At 39.2% G+C, this 20,448-nt stretch overlaps 1 protein-coding gene across 6 annotated transcripts in view; it reads left to right on the top strand.

The window, feature by feature from the left end:
• Positions 1-148: 148 nt before the first annotated feature.
• Positions 149-20,448, top strand: part of bcam (basal cell adhesion molecule (Lutheran blood group)) — a 69,181-nt gene continuing 48,881 nt past the window's right edge. For 4 of the 6 annotated variants that reach the window (XM_089117648.1, XM_089117646.1, XM_039679737.2 and 1 more), the window contains exon 1: positions 8,414-8,656. In XM_089117648.1, coding sequence (XP_088973774.1) covers positions 8,593-8,656 — 64 coding nt within the window. In that variant the 5' untranslated portion in view covers positions 8,414-8,592. Of the gene's footprint in view, positions 1,592-8,412; positions 8,657-20,448 lie in introns of those variants that run through there. The other 2 variants (XM_089117647.1, XM_089117649.1) reach the window with 2 other exon arrangements.

The raw sequence follows: 20,448 nt of genomic DNA, 5'->3' as shown, positions 1-20,448 counted from the left end.
CGCAAATGACTTTGAATGTTGATGGATTTATCATTCCTGTTTTGCACCCACGCAAAGTGGGCTTTTACCTCCACAGACGCATGTCGGTAAACTAGGAAATGAACTTGCGACACTTGCGAACCCACTCCACAGTACACCAAAAGCAAACAAATTATAAGGTCAGACTATCCGATGTAAATGTCTGTTAAGATAATAATGTTAGAAATCCCACTTTTAGTTACTTACTTATTTTCTCCGATTTTATTTAAGTCACCATGAAATGGAAATCCACTTTATAAAGGCACGCTTATAAAGAATTAAAGAACTAACCGATGGATTGAACCAAGTCCTGCCTTGCAACTTTTTTTGAATAGTCTGTTTCACTCAGATGTACTAGCAAATGGAAGAAATTATTTGTTTCTATTGATAATACTGAAATTAAAGAAAAAAAATAAACAAAACAGTTATTACCCTGGGCATTAGATGTTGTTTTGATCTGTATATTGTGGAGTTTTACTACTAGTAAATACCAGCCTTAATTCAAAGTAGCATCTGGTTATTTTAATAATTGGTATCTTTGACATCTTGAATATACAAAATCTTCAGATTGCTGGACTAGGAAAAAAGGAGGACTATATTGTCAGATATCCCGTTTATCCTCAGTGATCTCTCGTACAAGTAGACATTTTACTATTGACCTGTAGATATGCTCAGTATTGACAGATTCTCTATCTGTATTATAATATGCCTCTGTTGAATGATTAAGTCTGATTGGCTGACAGATGTTTTAAGGTGTTAATTATTAGCACGGATATATGAAGTAATTCTTGACTGAATTTAATTATTTGTTATTTCCCTTACAAATAAATATGATAATAAATCAATGACGTAAGAGAGAGGTTCTCCCCACGAGATGTGTTTATGTGCTTACTGCGGTGTAAGCAGAATAATTGGCTGTTGAATTATTGATAATTAATGCACACCCAAGCTGTGACTTTGCTTCACCTTGTGGCTGCATTAGCACCATGTGCATTAACTTTTAATAATTCGTCATCCGCCATCATCCCTTAATGCTTTCTTAACTGTAAGTCCAAATAAAGCGTTTGTAATGTGTGTGTGTGTGAGTGAGAGGGAGGGAGAGACTGAGTGAGTGTAAGTTTTTGCAGGGGGGCTGAAAGAGACCCGCTTGCTTGATCAAAGGTACAGAAGCAGCTCAAGCCAACCGAGCCTGAAGAACACACTCACAATCACACACTCTCTCCCGTGGGATGCTGCGCCTCACCATATGCTGAGTATTGATTATGATCCCCATTGATTTATGCTCCCGTGCTAAGCAGTAAATGAAGCCTCAACCCTTTTCAAAAAATTACTGCAGTGAGCGTACAGTAGATCACGTTGTCCTTGGCTGGTGAAAACGGCAGTTTCCTTTTAACCTGAATAATGTCATGTTTTTGCAGATCTCTGCAATCTGTTTCCGCCAGCAGACGTGAGTGAATCATCTAGTAATTTGATTAAAGGAGCACATGGCCATTCCGCTGCCCTGCCACACTTGTCCTGATGAGCGGGTACGCCGGGAGCTTGGCAACAGAGATCACAGCGCTAAATCATGGCGGTAAGGGGAGCGAGCTTGCACTGACTGCTTTAGGCTGGGATTTCCAGCTTTCAGCATAAAACTGGCATTGGTGCCAGCACTCTGTCATTGTACCGGAGCGTGTGTCACAGGTTCTCTTTCCTGAATGCACCGTCATTGGCGGCTAATAAGATAATGACCATCATCATGAGTAATAGAGGGTGAGAGCGAGACGAACAGATATGGAATAATAAAGAAAGGGCTTTTTGAGCGAGCGAGGAACAGAAACGAGGATAAATGGAAAGAGGCGGAACATGGAAGGAGATTAGGTGAAGGAAATGTGGAAGAAAATAAGATTGTGAGAAGAAAACTAGGCAATGGGCAAGGATTAGTGCGCTGGCTGGGTCGATAAAGAGCAGAAGTTTGTGTGTGCGTGCTGGTTTGGGTTAGTCTGGGGGTCCCCTCAAAGGAGGAGGCCACTCAGGGGAGGTGACATCACTGGGGTTTGGCAGTGAAACAGGCCTCACTGCACACAGATGGGGCCCCGATAAACCAGCTAACGCACACAGTCTAATGGATGCACAGGTGGACAAACACTGCCATGATCTAACTCTAGAGACAAGAAATCTGAGCTCAGAGAATGCTCTTGTTTCTGCTGCATACTGCACTGGTTTAATCATTAATACTGCATCATGCGCAATTGTGGGAACTTGAGCTGTATTGTAGGTGTAAATATGTTTTGATGTGTCCACAGATCAGAGAGCAGTCTTTGTGTTTGGGATTATGCAATGGTTTGTGGCTGGCATGACTTATTGACACACACATGCTGCCTCATTAGTATGCTTCATACACAAACTATCAACTTTTATTATTTCTCTTTAAAGCAAGTCAAGGATTTTTTCCACTGAAAAAATCCTGACTCTGCCTTAAGCTCCAACACCCCCATCTCTACTCAAGCTCACATACACTTTTTCTCGACTCTACGGAAATGGACCTCAGGCGTGTTTCAGGCGTATATGTGTGGAAACAGAGAGTGCTAAAAGTGGATAAAGGTTTAAGTTCTCCAGGCATTTTGTGTCAGCGTATGAATATTTTAATTATTTTTTTTAGAGAAAAATTATTTCATTTATGGAATTGAATGTGTGGCAACAGCTTGTGGTATGGTTTTTAATTGAGAGGGTAGTACTGTTTCAAGTATGTTTCTTCTGTTTTTCAGCATCATTACTCCAGTCTTCAGTGTCACATGATCCATCAGAAATAATTCTAATATACTGGTTCCGTGCTCAACAAAACATTTCTTATGTTCAATTATGAAAACAGTTGTTCTGCTAAATATTTGTATGGAAAGCATTGCATTTATGCAAACAATTATTTTCAGAATGCAAAAAGCAGCATTTATTTGAAACAAATCTTTTGTAATAATGTAATGTCTCTTTAAGTGTGTGTATACAATAGTAAAACATCATTACATCAGTAAAATCATTTTATTTTATTCACTTAATGCTGTATAAATAAGCCATTTTAACCCCTCTAGTATGTGTGTATTTTGTGTATGTCGTATGTGAGTATTAAACAAAGGCTTTTATTAGGTGCATTGTTTCACAGGCTGTAAAATTGAAACCCACAGTTCTTTTGAGTGAGTCATCTCTTGAGTTTACAGTAAATGACTGTAAGTGTCATTGTGCACAGAGCTATGAATCCAGTTCTGTACACTGACTGTGTTTAATGATGACCATGTCTTCCTCAGTTTCTCTTTGACCTCTGGCATGTGTTAAGGTCAGTTCACCCACGTCGAGCTCTGATCTGTGTGGTCTGTAGTTTATGATAATTTGCTCTGTGTGTAAAGAAAGATGTTCAGTCAGGCTGTGAGGGGAAGGAATGATAGGCTCTATTGTTCCACAGATAGCCCTCGTGAAGATGAACCCTGCAGCCGAAATGTCAGCTCACCCGCCCACGTGCCACGCCGAAATGACTGGTACAAATATGAAAACTTTTTGGATTGGATCCCGACACTGTGCAGCCATGATGACAGACTGTTATGACTTGATCTAAAAGAGACACACAGCTTGTGGGGTTAGTGTTTAGTGTTTTGACGCTCATTCCTGGGAAATAGAGCAGAATCTTGATCTGTCCTTGAGTAATGCCGGGACACTTAACGACGAGCTGAAACATTCTATGACTGAACACATTTATGCTGAGTTAACGATTTTAAGCCCGATTTTTGCAAGATCGATGACAAATGCCCGAAATCAAGGGCAAATCAGTGGTCGTTCACGCAAGTGAGAATCACGCAGTGTGAATTATCAAAGACGCGTTCTGAGAGAATTGCCGACAATCCCGTGAGATATTTGGACCTGTCGGCGATTCAAAATCCTGCTGTGTGAATATGTTCTGAGCTGAAAAGTACATCGGTGATGACCTATAGCCAATGAGAGCGCAAGATACAAAACAGCGGGATGTTCGGGGAGGAGTATAGACCTTATGCACCAGAGAAACGTGGGCGCCGTCATCTTTAGAATATTGTCTTTGAATTTCTGTTTTTGCGGTCGCTTTGTATATTCCTATGGCATCGCTGTCGAGGAGTAATTAGCTGGTGAAGTGGATTTGCTTATTGTAGAGTTAACAAAAGTTATCATGAGCATTAATGTCTATCATAAGCTTTGTAAAGCAGATGTCTTAACAAATGTCAACCGGGAATTTATACCTATGCAAGATCGCTGTGGAAATACAGACCAGAAGTCAAAAGACAACGAGCGCGGGGCTACATAAGGTCTATAGACCAGAATATCAGTATTTTAATAGATATACAGTATTTTACAATTATATCAAACAGTAACAAAGCACAAACATTTGCTTGACCAGTAGCAACAGCAGCACATTGCAAAATTATTTATGTACTCTCTCTTTGCAAAACACCCAGTCCTTGCTCCCAAACCATTTACTTCTGCATAGTCTGTTTTTCGTTCTTCTTTTTCGCTGCAAATCAGCGCACAGACAATTTGGATCACAATCTTCTTACAGGCTATTATTTTTAATAACAATTTCAGTCTTCCGCGAGAACTCTGGTCTCACGCACGCGTGATCTTGCTTTATTTCCTTCACTTCTCGCATGTGTTTGGTTGTGAAACGTAGTTTGGGGACCAGACAAAAGTTGTCAGCGATTCTTTCTTTTTTAAAGTCATGCAGTGTAAAACCCCCTGTCACCGATCCAGGGTGCAGTGTGAACACATCAGCAACTAATGCTACCACAGATAGTTGTGCAGTGTGAAAAGAACAGTGACCCGACTACTTTGAAAATCGTGCAGTGTAAACTCTGCATGACTGGAGCAGATGTTAAATACCAACTTTTAACACAGATTGAACACAACCGTCTCTGACTCAACGTGTTTGAGCATGATCAGTCGTAAGAGTCAAATTACATTAAAAATCTGCCTTTTAAGCCGTTAATTACGGGGACACACTTAACGACTATCTGAAACATTCTAAGACTGAATTGAACACACTTATAGACTTTTCAATGACTGGCGCAGATTTTAAACACTCACTGAATGCAACTGTCTCGGACTCGGTGTGTTAGGGCATGGTCAGTCGTAAGAATGAAATTACATTCATAATCTGCCTTACAGTCGTTAAGTGTGTCCCCGGCTTAAACTCAGCAGGAAAACCCTCTTGAAATTTAGTGTTACCTGTGATTTTTTTTTTTTTTTTTGTAACAGAAAATAATGTAAAAATGTTATGGTAAGAAACAAGAAAAAATGCTGGCAAATGCCAAAGTCCCCCACACCATTACACCACCACCAGCAGCCTGCAGAGTGGTAACAAGGCATGATGGATCTATGTTCTCATTCTGGTTATTTCAGTCAAAGTTGCTTTTCCTTTAGCTTGAATCAGTCGGCCAATTCTCATCTGACCTCTAGCATCAACAAGGCATTTTCACCCACAGGTCTGCCACATACTGGATGTTTTTACCTTTTCACACAATTCTTTGTAAACCCTAGAAATGGTTGTGTGTGAAAATCCCAGTAACTGAGCAGATTGTGAAATACTCAGACCGGCCTGTCTGGCACCAACAACCATGCCACGCTCAAAATTGCCTAAATTACCTTTCTTTCCCATTCTGACATTCAGTTTGGAGTTCAGAATATTGTCTTGACCAGGACCACACTCCTAAATGCATTGAAGCAACTGCCATGTGATTGGTTGATTAGATAATTGCATTAATGACAAATTGAACAGGTGTTCTTAATAATCATTTAGATGAGTGTATTGTGTATCTTTCAGTGACCAATTCGGTTTTTGTTACACTTTATTTGTGTCTTTGATAAGGTGCAATTCTACATTTAATTAATGAGTAATATTAATTAAGTACAGTATAGGGTTAATGTTAGGTTAGGGTTAGTTGCATCTGATTATTCATGCTTTTATTTGTAAAGTGTAACAAAGACTGTAAAATAGTGTTACTGTTTTGTTTTATTTTTTTTTTTGCAACTGGTTTATTTAGACAATTATTTCTCCTGCTTCTATACCAAATTTGTCTATAAAAAGAGATGGTTTAAAAAAAAAAAAAAAAAAGATTTTTCATCGCTGTGTACCTTGTGTACTTGTGCATTTATACCAAAAAACAAAATTGCAGGAATGCCATTTAAAAAAATAATGATTTCAAGGGTAAACAAAAATGCGACTGAAGATGTAGGCAAATACAAAAGAGAGAGAGAGAGCGTTCGAGAGCAGTATACATAATCTATAATTGCGAAAATGTAAAAAAGTGCATCAAATTCAATTATGCGGTCCATGCTCCTTTTGGTCTGTCTTTACTCATTCTCTGATTTACTTGGCTGGTGCACAGTCCTCTTTCACTTAAGCCCCAATTTATCATTCTGTTTCTCTCTTGTCTGCACCTCTGTTCTGTATCCCCGTTGTTCCCCCAGGCCCCATGCTAGTCACACCCTGACAGAAGAATCAAAGAGTTCTTCTAACCTCTTTTCATCATTTTATCATTACATCCCTCTGTCATCCATCCATGCAGACTACTTCTGATGGTATTGTTCCCAAAGAAAATGACACTTTTGGTGAAAATTACACACACACACACACACACACACACACACACACACACATGCACACACACTTTAGGTCACTACAACATTCGGGGTCAACATGAGGCTCTGATGTTTTCAAAGAGCAGAGTCTGGACCATGGAAAGGTCAGAGAGTCGGTTTCAGTTACTAGTATCTCCTATCCCAGACAAGAAAACTCACAACTCTGTGCCATACAGCAGCTTTTACAGGACTAATTCCTGTTAAATGAGCTGTAAAGAAATCTAGATTAAACAATTTGTCATTACTTTTCATTGTTCATTGTCATTGTTCCCTCTTGTTGCTCCAAACCTACAGTATTTTGAAGAATCTTCATGCAGAATCTTCATTTTAGATTTCAGTTTAAATCTCATTTTCCATTTCACATATTAATTTTGGCATGTTATGATTGGTCACATGAAAATCAATGGCATTTGCCATCAGTAATTAGTTTGAGATTATAGAGCTTCAGTGGTGTGGTATTATTAATGAATAAAGTTTTAGTCTGTTTGCCAGACAAAACTATGCCTTGTGCACTACTTGTATCTAACCCTAACCCAATCAATCAATCAATCAATCAACCAACCAATCAATCAATCAATCAATCAATCACCCAAGAATAAAAAAATCAGAAGTTATCTAAAAAATAAAGGCTGACTCTATTACCTAGTTGACTATATCTGACCAACATTTCAGTAATTTATACATTAAACATAGCTGATTTTAATGAATAAAAATAGGTTTTAGCCCTTTTGGAGCTTGACTATTGTGAAAAATCTCTACTATTAAACTACTATAAACTTAGAGCTACTTGAAAAGTCATAATTTTTCTTTTGCTTTTTGCAGAAAATAACATCATACATGTTTCTATCAACAGGATTATAGATTTTTCATTTCTATGTTCTTTTTACTAGAAAATATATATTTCTGGAAGAAATTTCCCAAAGCAAGGACTTATCAGTACCGCTGTTTCTTGAAAACAGGCCCAATTTTTTGTATAGGACCCTTTATTTATATTCTATAACTTCTGTGCATTGGATTGTGCTAGAGTATAGCTAAGTAATGCTTGGACATAGCCGGTGTGAACTTTGAAGTGCAAAGAGTCAACAGGCATTAGGAGAAAGGCAGTTTAATACATTGCTGTGCTGTCATGACCCAAGAATAGCACAAAATAACAGTAATGAATGACACAGCTGAATATATCACACCGCATCCTCTCCCATAACACTCCGCCCTCCCAGTCCTGTCTCTCTCTCCTCTTCTTTCATCACTCCATTTCCCAAGCCCCTCTCCTCTTATCGGGTTCGATAACGCACTCTCTCCCGCACACCCAACTCTTGCCCTGAGAAAAGTGAAGCAGCTGTTTTTACTCCAGCTATCCCAGGAATGCCAGTTTGAAACCCAGTGTGGGCTTGAGACTTTTTCCAAAGGGACACACACATGCATTGTCTAAACTGATGGAAGAGCTAGAATTATACAAGTACTTGTCAGTCACACAAAACCTGTATGATTGATTGCCAACAACACGTTTTATGTTTTGTGTAGCCAGAGTAAATTGTAAGTTAGGCTAAATATTTATGGAGCATACCAAACAGCCCTGAGTGTGAGATTAATTTAGTTCCTTAAAAATTAAATTGCATAATTTTCAATCAAAATATCACCTTTTAAAAAAAATAATTAGCCGTTGTGATACTGTGTAAACGTCTTTCTCGTCTCTTGGCCGTATGTGTTCACTCCAGTAGCACTTTACTCGTTTGGGAAGGGAGAGGGGAGGGGCGCACGGTCACCTTTTGTGCAAATATATCAGCCAAGTCACTGCCATCCGCATCAGATTTCTTGCGCCAAGAAGGACGGGGGAGCGCACTAGACTGCTGCGTGTGAGCGCGAAGGAGCTTGTACCGAGACGAGACGCTGCAGAGAAGTACAACGACGCGACGAGAAACAAAGCCGCCAAGTTAAGACGCAACTATGTCGAGAACGATGTTGGGACGGTTCGGCGTTTTCTGCACCTTGCTTGCGGTAGCACTGCAAGGTAAGGAGGCTACAAATTAGAATTGCCTACTCCGAAAATTTGCAATTTTACTATAGGGCAATTAAGTTATTTTGGTTTTAAAATCACAAGCTTTTCTTAATAAGTTTCAGTGTATAAACGCAAATGGTTTGTTTGAATGTGGAGTAAATTAAAAGCAGGTTACTTTTCTGTTGGTGAACAACCTGTTACCGTGAGCGCGAGTTGAAGGGTCGAAAGGAACTTAAGGGAGGACGTATTAAACATGTTATGTTGTGGCTGTCAGCGTCTGTTGTTCATGTTTAAGCCAGGGAATGGTTCAAGGGTTAACCTGGACTGGTCTTGGTCTTTGAAGAGGGGATGTTCGCTCCTGTTCCGCGCGCGCTGTCGCCGAATAGACGCGCTTGCTTTCATCCGAGTTCAAGTGTGCGGCTGCCAGACTCCAAATTCATATCAATTCACTATGATTAGTACGCGTTATTGAAATTTGGATTTGCAACTTCATTCTTAGTTTTTTTTCTTTCTTTTTTTTTTTTTTAATCAGATAATATATTCTTAAATAATGGCTTGGCACCTTGTGTTTGCAGTGCGGTTCGCAATTTTCGACATTTAAAACTAGTTAAACTAGTTTATTTATTGAATTTATTACAGAAATCTTGTGTAGGGCTGTATTCTGTCAGAATATAGCCTACAGGTATGAACCTGATTTGTGTTACCAAGGTCATTGGGCCCTATTACTGTCTGCACCCTGCGGTTCAGTTAGTAGTTTTGTTCTGCTTTGAAGTGTTTGGCTGCCTATGACCAATAATGTTTCAGCACAGGGGCAACGTGGCCCCTCTAGCTCTACTTCAGACAGACCATCTTTACCACCTCTCTCACATATGTGTCGATGTATTACCACTTTTAAAATGAAGCCTACATGCAAAGTAGTTTACTGTTTGTTTTGTGGATAAGATTGAATTTTGATACTAAATTTACATTTATGACAGACTATTTGACTGAGTAAAAACACTCTTATAAAGAAGCTCCCTCAAAAAAAAAAAAAAAAAAAAACCCTCCCAGGCATACATTCTTCTCCATCCCAGAGGTACTTGTGTTTTATCTTTCTGTCTGCTCTTAAGGCTCTCTCTCACTCCCCTCCCTTACTGTGGATCTGGTTCTTCTAGTGTTCTCACCTTCTTTCAGTTCTGCGCTATCGGAAGTCCTTTTTTACCTACCTACCTTATCCCTCTGCTCTGCACCATTCCATTGTTTGAGACTCTTCTCATGTCCAGAGTTTGAAAAAAACGTGTGGAGCAACAGACAGATGAAGTGTTTCTTTTGATGAGCTCAGTCAAGTCTCCAGGCTGCTGCGTTGGGGTTGAATGCACTGATCAGTGATGCTTCTGTTGCTCTGAAAGCAGGTCCTCTGAGATCTTCTCTTCTGTAGCTGTTTTCCCTCTTCCCTCTCTTTAACTCAAAAGTCATTAAGAATTCACTTATTTTTTTGCATGTCCTTTAATTGGGCTGATCATGGGATCCACAGTTACTTTCTTTTAATGCCAGTATTTGTCAGATCTGATGCTCACACCTGTCCCACATGACCCGTGACTTCCACAAAAACGCTACACTTCCACAAACACTGCAGCATCTTTGTGCGTGTCCTCAGGAAAGCCTGTTTTGATGACTTTATCCTCTTTCTGGGCATAAATTTCAATCGATCTGTAGCGTTTAACTGGCAAATGACAGTCGCTGGAACTGTGCCCGTTCATTTCAATTTGTTGCCTATACCTCTCCCAGAGGTGTGCCAGCCTCTGCTAGAGCTTTCATATAATTTGCCTTATAATGGAAGTCTCAGTGATTAGCATTTAAAATGGTTCCCGTCCAGCCTCATATCGGTGCCACATGACCTTGTTACTGTAACCACCAGCACTGTTACCAAAGCAATAACCTCTCAGATGATTTTTCAACAATATTATTTACGTTTTCATTCCATATTGAGTATTCTGAGGTGGTATTGGTGCAGCACCTCAGTGGCTGGCTGCTCACATGGTGAGATGTCAGTTGGTGGCGTAAAAAATTGTTGAGACAGCTTGTCAGCCGAGTTTTAAGGAGACGCACGGAAACAACACGCTTCCCTTCTTTGTCTCTTTCCCCCACTCATTTCCTTGCTTAAATTTTCCTCAGCAGAACCTCCCCAACCGCAGCGGCATCAAACGTGATACACACACACACACACACACATCACCCCCTGCAGCCGGCAGTAATTATTATGGCATTAGGAGGCTTCGAATTAAAACCTGCTCTTTGTGCTGGGCCAGCAGATAAAAGCCAATCTTATGTATGAGGTTGCTTCATGCGAGCTCAAAGCTCCTATAGATATCCATCCACACACACCTGCGCTTAAAGCTAGTCACGCACACCTGTGTGTGCAGTGTCAACCCACACGTTGTGTAACTGTTCAAACCCAAGGTGCTAATTTGGCTGGTGGTGGTGATGATGATAGCGGCGGAAAGAGGCGGTAAAGTGTGTGATTTGGCTCTCTGCTGTGGGCCCCAGTCTTTCGGATCAGCTTTGTGATTCATGCCCGTGAGGAGGGGGGAGTCACTGCTTGGAATGAGAGGCATTCAGCAGGGGACAGGTTACATCTCGCCCCCTGACTCTTCAACCCCCCAGATTCTCTCTCTTTCTATCCCGTCTCTATTTCTCTGCCTCTCTTTTTTTCGGCACAGATGGACGCGCAGGCTGCCAGTGAAAGCAAGTCACGCAACCACAACACACATGGTTTTGATCCAAGATCACAATATGGGACTTTGCTGTTATAACCATAGATATTTTTTTTTTTTACACATAGGTCACATTTTAGTGGTTTAACAGCCTCATGACCCTGTAGAATGTGGATATTAGACGAAAAAAAAAAATGCCATTAATTGACTTAAATGTATCTGCACCTGAAATCGGATACTATTTGGGGAGGTACAGCATTCGAAGAACTCACTTTGTGTTTTTAAAAAAAGAATATAGAAAATGAAAAGTTGTAATGTTTTAAATTGAGGAAATTAAGACATCGCATCACGTGACCAATATACAGCATCAATTGTCGCTTCTCTGATTCACAACTTCTCTCCTGTGGCCTCATGGGATAGTAAAGTGTCCACAGTATGCACACTTAACAATCTCAGCAGAAGCAGTATATGGTCCTTTTTGCCTATTCTTTTATATTGTGAATTCAGATACTTCTCTTTTTATGTACTGTTTTAGTAGGGAAGTTTTTTCACTTAGACATATTCGGACACAGGATGTTACTTCTTAGAAAGTCTAAATGATTCATAACACCTTAAATAATAATCAAGAGTGTTTGGGCTTGTTTTAATTGTTTTGAGACCCATCGTGAAAGCTTGTTTTTGGATTGGCTGCAGTTCTTTTGGCAGCCGGTTTGAGGAAAGCTCACTGCTTACTGGCACAAAGCAACAGCAACCACATGGTCGCTCTGAATGAGAGATACTAAGCAGCCCATCTTTTCATCTTAATATCATATAAACCAGTATTTCTTGATCTTTTTGAATTTGGTATCCCCACAACTATATCAGTAAAGCGCAATTACCCTTTTATCAACACCAAACCATAAATGTGTTACTTTTTTTTCACTTTTTTAATATATACAGTAGTACGTTGGATATCATTTAGCATTATTTTGAATGTTATGAAGGTTGGCACTATTAAAGTATTTCACTTTTAAACTTAAACAATTGGTCTTCTTCTATCTTTAATGAGTGCTTGTGTTTGATTTTTAACAATTCTGATGGCAATCGTGGATACGCAATTCATAATCATTTTGTATAGTATGTTTTATGTTTAATAATACAAAATAGTTTTTTAGCGTAACCTTTTATGTGTTGGGAAATGTAAATGTAAATTCTGTAATTTACTCCCTCATGTTGTTCCAAACCTGTATGATGTTCTTTCCTCTGTGGAACACAACATATTTTCAGAAAGGGTTCAGAAATTGTTTGTAACAAAAAAAGTGAATAAAGGATGACAGAATTGTCATTTTTGACTGACCTGTCTTTAAATAATTTTCAGTTGGTCTGGAGTCTAAAAAGATGGATTATTATTTTGGTCTACCTGAAATTGAACTTTTGAAGTGAATGTAAATGTATTGACCGATCTGATGCTGCTGCTGATGTTACACTTAGACACACAACACACAATGAGAGTTTTAATGTTGTGGATTAGCTCTGTCTGGCTTGCTTCTGTGTATGTTAGTCTCTCTCTTTGTTTTCAGTAATGGTGTTTGCGATCAGTGGGTGACCATTGATGTTTTCTGTGATTTACGGTTGGTATTGTGCGTGCTCCGGCATAGATAACCGCCTCGTACACACACACAGAGGTTGACGAAAGGACAGACGGCATGTCTATATAGAATCTGTAATGCCAGGAATGAATTTATTCACGTGGACCTGCTGAGCTCTTTCACTCAGAATTTATAACCAGTTCTGATTGAGTCATTCTTTCATAAAAAAGCAGGATCTCTCCATCTCTCCCCCTTCTTTTCTTCTCTGTCTGCACCCCCCCGCCCAGTCCTTCAGCATTGAAACACTCTGCCCATACTACAAAGCATCCTGGCACGGCAGAAACAGCGATAGAGGAAGTTCGGTAGCCTGATGCCCTTTGATTTCTCCAAGGCTGTTATTAGTGGCATACAGGAAACAAGATTTCCTCACATACAGTGTGTGGAAGATATGGTGTGTGTGTGTGTGTGTGAGAGTGATGGCTGTTTTCTGTGAAGGATGTTGAAGTGGTCTGATACTAAAGTGGAGAGCCGAAGGATACGAGGCACAGTGAAAAGCTGCATCTGTGTGTTGGGGCATAGTGCTTTGAAGAATAGGTGCTTCAGAGGCTCTTTGGGGAGACGAGGTTAAGAGCGGCTGATCCATTTAGCTGTGGAGATTGTAAGGGCGATTGGCCGACGCAAATCCTGAGGCCTCTCTCAGGCATTCCTAATGGATTCAGGGCTGATGGGTTTCCTTTTGGGGAAAATATTGTTTTTTAGCGAGGAACTTAGGTCATGCTATACTATCGGCCATCTTGTATTACATTGCCGCATCTCCCTTAGCTCTATTATACCAGTATCGATTTGGAGATGGACATTAGTTGTTCTGCATTGATTTGTTTCTCGTAGCAGTGTTTTGGGATTTGGCTTACAAGAAATGCTTCATCTTGATGCACTACTACAACTTGTCTTCTGTCATTGGTGATCTGTGGCTTAATTACATATAGAGCTGGGCAATATAGCTTAAATTATATTTTACATATACTATTAAATATATTTAAATAAATATGAAAATATTTGAAAATACACATATCCAGAAATATTATAGAGTAATATTATGTAAAAATATATATTTCAAATTTTAAATATGAGGATTAGAACAAAACACTAAACCTGGTTAAGGTGTTTTAAGGCCACGTTAAGGTGCATTTTGATTCTTGTTTCTTGTTTTTGCATGATTTCTTTGTATGTCAGCCTTGCCAAAAAATTATGTTTGAAGAATTTGGCATGTTTCATGAATAAATGATGATTAAGATGTCAATTTTCCTAGGTCAGATGTATTTGGTTCTAGAATCTGATTGGCTGAGAGCCTTTTCCAGCCGTGAGAGATTCACTCCACGCCAACTGTCATGGTGGTCGAGCAAATCCACCACCATTAAAAAAAAAAAAAAAAAAAAAACTTTTGTTATGTCACAAGGTTTAGTTTTTCGAGTTTAATAAGTTAGAACACGGAAGTTGTCGGGAACTCAACTTCCGGACATTCAAACTGATTTTTTGGATATAACAATAATTTTATGGACATATCAGGTAATAGGCCACACTCGTTTCAATCTCATAATGCCACAATATAGACTACTCTATACTCTACTAATACAACAAGGTTCAATGAAATGTTCCTACTTTAAAGTGACGTTTTAGAATTAGTAAAGGAGGCTTTGGCTCAATTGTTTCTGTGTAAAAGAGGGGTTTTAAGACACTACGTTGTTGTTTCTTAAACATTTACTCATGTTTGCGGTCGATGCCATACAGCCATTTCGCACTGCTACGAGTGTGCTATTGCTCATAGGCTAGGCCTATATGTATAATATTTTATATAAAATTAAACATTCAAAATGTTTTAAAATGTGTTATTGTTAAATGTTAATATATTTTCATTAATTCATTTCCTTTTAAATAGTGATTTTGCAACCAAAAGTTCAAAGTTAAATATAATCAAGTCATTTTATTAAATGATTCACAGAAATTATTTACACTTATTAACTCTGACGATCTGGAGTTCGCATGAGAGTCTTAACACTTTCATACAAGCTGTGAAACAAGAAAAAAATGGAGACTATAGAAAACAATGGCCAATTAAAACAACTATTTATTTTTATAACACCAGCGAATTCATCAAAAATACACAATGTAGTATATCTCAAGCTACTTTATCACCTCATTTGATCACATCTCAGATGGACCTCCATCGCACCTGGTTTAAATGACCAGCTTTACCTGATATGACTGAAAACACAGTCATGTTGAAACAGTGCTTGTTTAAGAGCTCTTTAAACATCCTTTTCCTCACACAGACTGTTGCCATTGTCTTCATACTATCAGCTGGCAAACATTCCCTGGAGAACAGTCCTCTGACCCTAGGGAGAAAAAAGCCTTTATAGCCCCCAGCTAACGGCTGTTTGGTTAGTCGAGTGCACTCCCCAGGCTGAGCTATTCACTGCCCCTTACTCGACAGACCCTTCAAGATGTGGTCTTGCTGAAGATTACACACACAAACACTATTTGTAATCCTGATCTTTTGTTTGCACTCGCACCACCTGAAAAATATTCACAAAGATCGTTCAGTTTCGAGAAATGTAAAAAGTTTGGTTCTTGTTTGATGTTCAATTACACCTTACAATTTTGTGCATCACTGTTTAAATATTGTTCGAATGAATCATAGGTTGTCTGTTTCCGACTGTGATTTATCAGCAGCAATGTACTTCACAATCATTCTTTCTCCATTTTACAGTGTGTGCCTTTAACATGAAGGACACTTTTTTTCCTTGAGACACTATTTAGAATTTTTTTTTTAAACCTGGTTACTGATTAGCCGAGCATTGTTAACCTCTTCAACGAAAATGGATACTGTTTGACGAGGCACATTGTTGCTTTAATAGTGCTTGACCCCTGGAGCACCGCAAGGCCCTCTGGTGAATTTAAAATGGATGGAGGGCATTTGGGAGAATGTTTGTGTCTGAGGTGCATTATATTACTAGATTGAAAAACGCTGCAAAATTATTAAGGTGGTTTCTGGCCAATACGTTTATAATATTTGTACATTACGTGGCCTGAGGGGTTGTGTGCGAGTCAGACAGACATTTGGGGAGGGTTTGAATGTCTGAGACTGGGGCTCCCCCATTCACAAGCTGTGATTGGGTGACAGATCACATTTCGTTCAGGAGACACATGCTCAGGTGATTACCTGCGGGAGAAGAGTGTCTCTCACTTTACTCAACCCCCACAGCCTGCTCTGTCTCTGTCTGTAACACACACTTCGCTGTCCTGTATGTTGTAAAACCTGTGTGAACATGAGTTAAATATGACCAGCACTTGAAGAAGTTGCAAGAACTAGCATAGAATGAGCTGAAGACTTATATTACCAACTTCTTTTTGTCTCGTTTTCAACTGAGAATATGTAAACATCATTAAAACAACATTATAAATGTACTTCATTAGCACAAATACAAACGGCTTCACAAGACTTCAGAGTGTACTATAATATACTGTATCACACACCTGTTTGGGGTCAGTAAGATTTTGAATGTTTTTTTTTTTTTACTGAAATCTCTGTATCAATGTTGAAAACAGTTTAATGCAGTGCTTAATATGTAAAACAGTGCTTAATATTTTGAAACCTTGACCATTTTTTCAGGATTCTTTGATTAATAGCGAGTTCAAAAGAACAGCATCTCTTTGAAATCTTTAACATTAAACTTATCACTTTTGATCAATTTAACGCACCCTTGCTGATATATAGCCTTTTTTTTTGAAAATAGGGAAATAAACTAAACTTAGGCTAATTATTTGTCTTATGCAATCGTATGCAATTTTGCTTAAATACATCTGATTTTAAAGATGTTTATACATTTTCACTGGGAAGCATGGATAGAAAAGGATTCATTTTGGGGTTGCTCTTATTCTCTCTCCTTCGAAACCCTTCATCCCTGTAGATTAGCAAGCTCTCTGCTTTAGTTTGTGGTTAATGAGTGTCCCTGGCTGATATCTAATCAGGAAGGTGGTCTGATGGACCCCAAGGGCCGCAGTGCCAACTCTAATTCTGTTGCCTTTCTGATTGACACACAGCTTGATAATCATATTCAGGCCTGCGGGGCTCCAGCATTGGTCCCCCCCCCCCCCCCTTGCATACCTCTTGAGTTTCAGGTTTCATACCTTGTCATTTCTTAAAGGTTGTAGCCATCCATTTGGTCTCAAATGAAATCTTATTTATGGACAGTAATTGGTTTTAGATGTAATTTCCATTTACAGAGAACACAGATGAAGTTTGTTAGATTCACATTATGCTTCAACTCTTTTGGGAGGGATATTTCTTTACCAGCGCCAGGATCTCAGAAGATCATAATATACTTGTTTATTGAGTTTTGAGAACTAAAATGTAGTACAAATGAAAATCTTGTTACTTATTATCAAAGGATATGGGCTTTGTGCTCCAATCAAATTAAGCTTTCATGAGGGCCAGTAATTCTTTGTTTGCTGTCTATTCCTCATAGAGTCTAGAATCTCTTAAAATACAATTGAACAGACAATGGTGGCTTATGATGGATTTTGGCTTATGACGGACATTTGGCTTACGGTGGATTAGTGCAGTTTGTTAAAAACACAGAAGCTCATGAAATGGTTCTGCACTAAGACACACAAGGCTTTGACTCTTTAAGACAGACTTAATTAGACCGTTATTTTGGGAAGATGTCGACACGCGCTGGAAGAAAGAATCTGTTTGGGCATAAGTTTAAGGGACTTTGTTTGTGGTGTTGTTGGTGCCTTTGGTCCTCCTTGTGTCTCTCATGGGGTGTGAAACTCCCGCTGTCACTCCCCACCTTGGCTGAACATTTTTGGGACAGCGGTCAGTCTAACCCCTCCGTTCCCTGCCAAGTAATCATGGTGAAAGGCACGTGGGATTCCCTAGTCAATTAACAGTTGGAGTGGGAGTAGCCATGGGTGTGTGGGCGCATATTGACTGGTGCAGTGGGGAGGGTTGAAGGAGTGAGAACAGAGGACACATGTTCATTAAAATCATCCATCCTGGATCAGATAGTGGATCTGGAGATGTTTCCCTCCCTCCCCGTCTCTTTGAAATCCTTGTGTTGCCCATTTGTGAGTGTGATACTGTACTTCATTGGGCTGAAGGCAACTTTCTCACACTGCTCTGCCCTTTCCTTTGTCCTTCATTCATTCTCACTCGCTTTGTTAACGTCTCTCTTTTTCCTTTGGGGGAAGCCCCTTTCCTTTTGTCTCTTTTTGTTTTTCCTCCCTTTAGCTGCTCAGTAATTATATTCAGTAAATGGTGACATCATAAAAGTCATAAAAGTTGTACATACAAGCCAGTATAATCAGAAGAGAAATAAAATCCAAAAATTATCAAATTGCAGCTGATGCCTGTGGAATTCAGTTGCAGTTTTACTTTGACAGTTATAACCATATATATGAATATATTTTGAATATTATGGGTAACCAAACAGTTTACGGGCCCCATTTTCTTCTATAGTACGTAAAAAAAAATGTTTTTAAAAAAAAATCTTTTGAAGTCAATTGGCATATTGTTCAGTTTTGTCATCACAGGAATTACATTTTACAATATATTAAAATAACAGTTATTTTAAATTGTAATACTATTTCACAATATCACTGTTTTACTGTAACTGTAAGTTTTTGAAAGAGACTGCTATCAAACTGCTATTTATTGGTCATGTGAGTACAGGGCATTTAAATTCATTTATTTTGTCTCACTTTCTGTATACATGTGACCACGCACACACACACACACACAATCATGCTCTTGTACCTGTGCAGCAGTTTAAGGACAAGGCTACATTGTTAAGACATTCCTGGGGCTGCTGGAATGCAGGTATTAATGTGGAGTGATTAGACACAGCGAGAGAACAAGCGCAGAGAGGGGTGGGAGGGGGTTATGATAGAAAGGAAAAAAAAGGACAGAGGGTAGGGGGAAACGAGGGGAGAATGGAGCAATGGAGTTGGACAGATTGAGGTACAGAATGGTAACATATTGCAGAATGAGGAGGAGACCTTGTTTTGAGGAGAGGATTCTGTGTTAGTGCAGGTCAAAACAAAAGTTTGGGACAATTCACCCAAAATTGAACATTGTGTCATGACTGACTTTTCGGCATGCAGTTAAAATGAATGGGAAATAAAACTTTCAAGCTTCAAAAGGGACCAAAAGCAATTAAAAGCATCAAACAAGTGATCCATGTGACTCGTGCATTTTATTCCAAATCTTCTGAAGCTGTACAATAGCTTTGTATGAGAAATAGACAAAAATGTAAGTTTATGCACGAAAAATCTTGACATATGCCCTAGCTCTCCTTTTCACGTTAATGAGAGTTAATGAGAAGTGGTGATGTCTAACTTGTGAATGAATTATTTGAGTTGGATGTGTTGATCTGATTCATGAAACACCTGTCTCAATGATTTGTTCAGTCTGACCAGCTGAGTTCAAATCACAGACTCAATGATCCTGGCATTTTGAAATCAGTTTTGGTTTGTTTCTCACATTTTAAAGGACTTATATAGTTCATCAATCGAATTGACCGCTTCTATTATATGTTCATGGTCCTTTTTGGAGCTTGAAGGCCCCAGTATTCATTGACTGTAACTGCATGAAAAAAGTCTTCAGACATTATTTTATGTTCCCCAGAAGAAGAAAAAAGCCACAGGTTTGGAATGATGCGTGGGTGAGTATTTAAGTTTAAGTGTGTTGACAGTGTTTGTGTTTCAGGAATGTGCTTTGATAATAATGTTACAGCATGTATGCATGTGTTGATATTAGAGGTGGAAATAAGCTTGTGTTGATATTAAAGGTGTGTTGGCGGTGCATTGCTATCAAAACAGGAGCGTGTGAAAATGGTCTTTTTTCATTCCAGAGAAGAGTTTGGATTTAACTGTATTTAAAAATAGGAAGTGGAATGCCTGGGAGGTCCCAGTATAACGATAGCAGTACCAGCTGGTGATCGGATCTGCCATGGATCTGTGAGAAAGGGAGGACGAGAGCGGGCAGGGGAAGGTGGGGGTTGCCTGTTGGTGCTTCCATGGTGAGGACAGCATTGCCAACCAATGTCAGTCGTGCCATCTCTGCTATATGGCCAGGTGGCATCAACCAGCAACATGTCCTGGCATTAACTACTACACACCCCTTCCAACACACAAGGTGGTGTAATCAATGTCAAAGTCAACTTCCTCTACCCCATGATCTGCCCTCACCCCTCCTAGAATCCCCACCCATCTCTCCATCTGCTTCCTGTATGGCTGGACAAATGGATTGAGGATCCCTCTAACATTTGTGGGTGTCCCATATCAAAAATGAGAAGCTTGCTGTTCAGAAAATTTTCCTTACCATAACCCTTACTGTAGTCAGAATCTATGCCACATTTAACATCGAACTCTTGATTTTAATGGTTAATTTAAAGCGAAAGTACTTTGCCATTTTCAAATGTAATTGCAAAAATGATAATCTTTTCCCCTCATCTGTCATTTGTTAAACAGATAATCCAGC

The sequence above is a fragment of the Pimephales promelas genome, chromosome 12, assembly GCF_988280905.1.
Source record: "Pimephales promelas chromosome 12, fPimPro1.hap1.1, whole genome shotgun sequence".
Lineage (NCBI taxonomy): Eukaryota > Metazoa > Chordata > Actinopteri > Cypriniformes > Leuciscidae > Pimephales > Pimephales promelas.
This window is presented reverse-complemented; position numbering and strand designations above follow the sequence as displayed.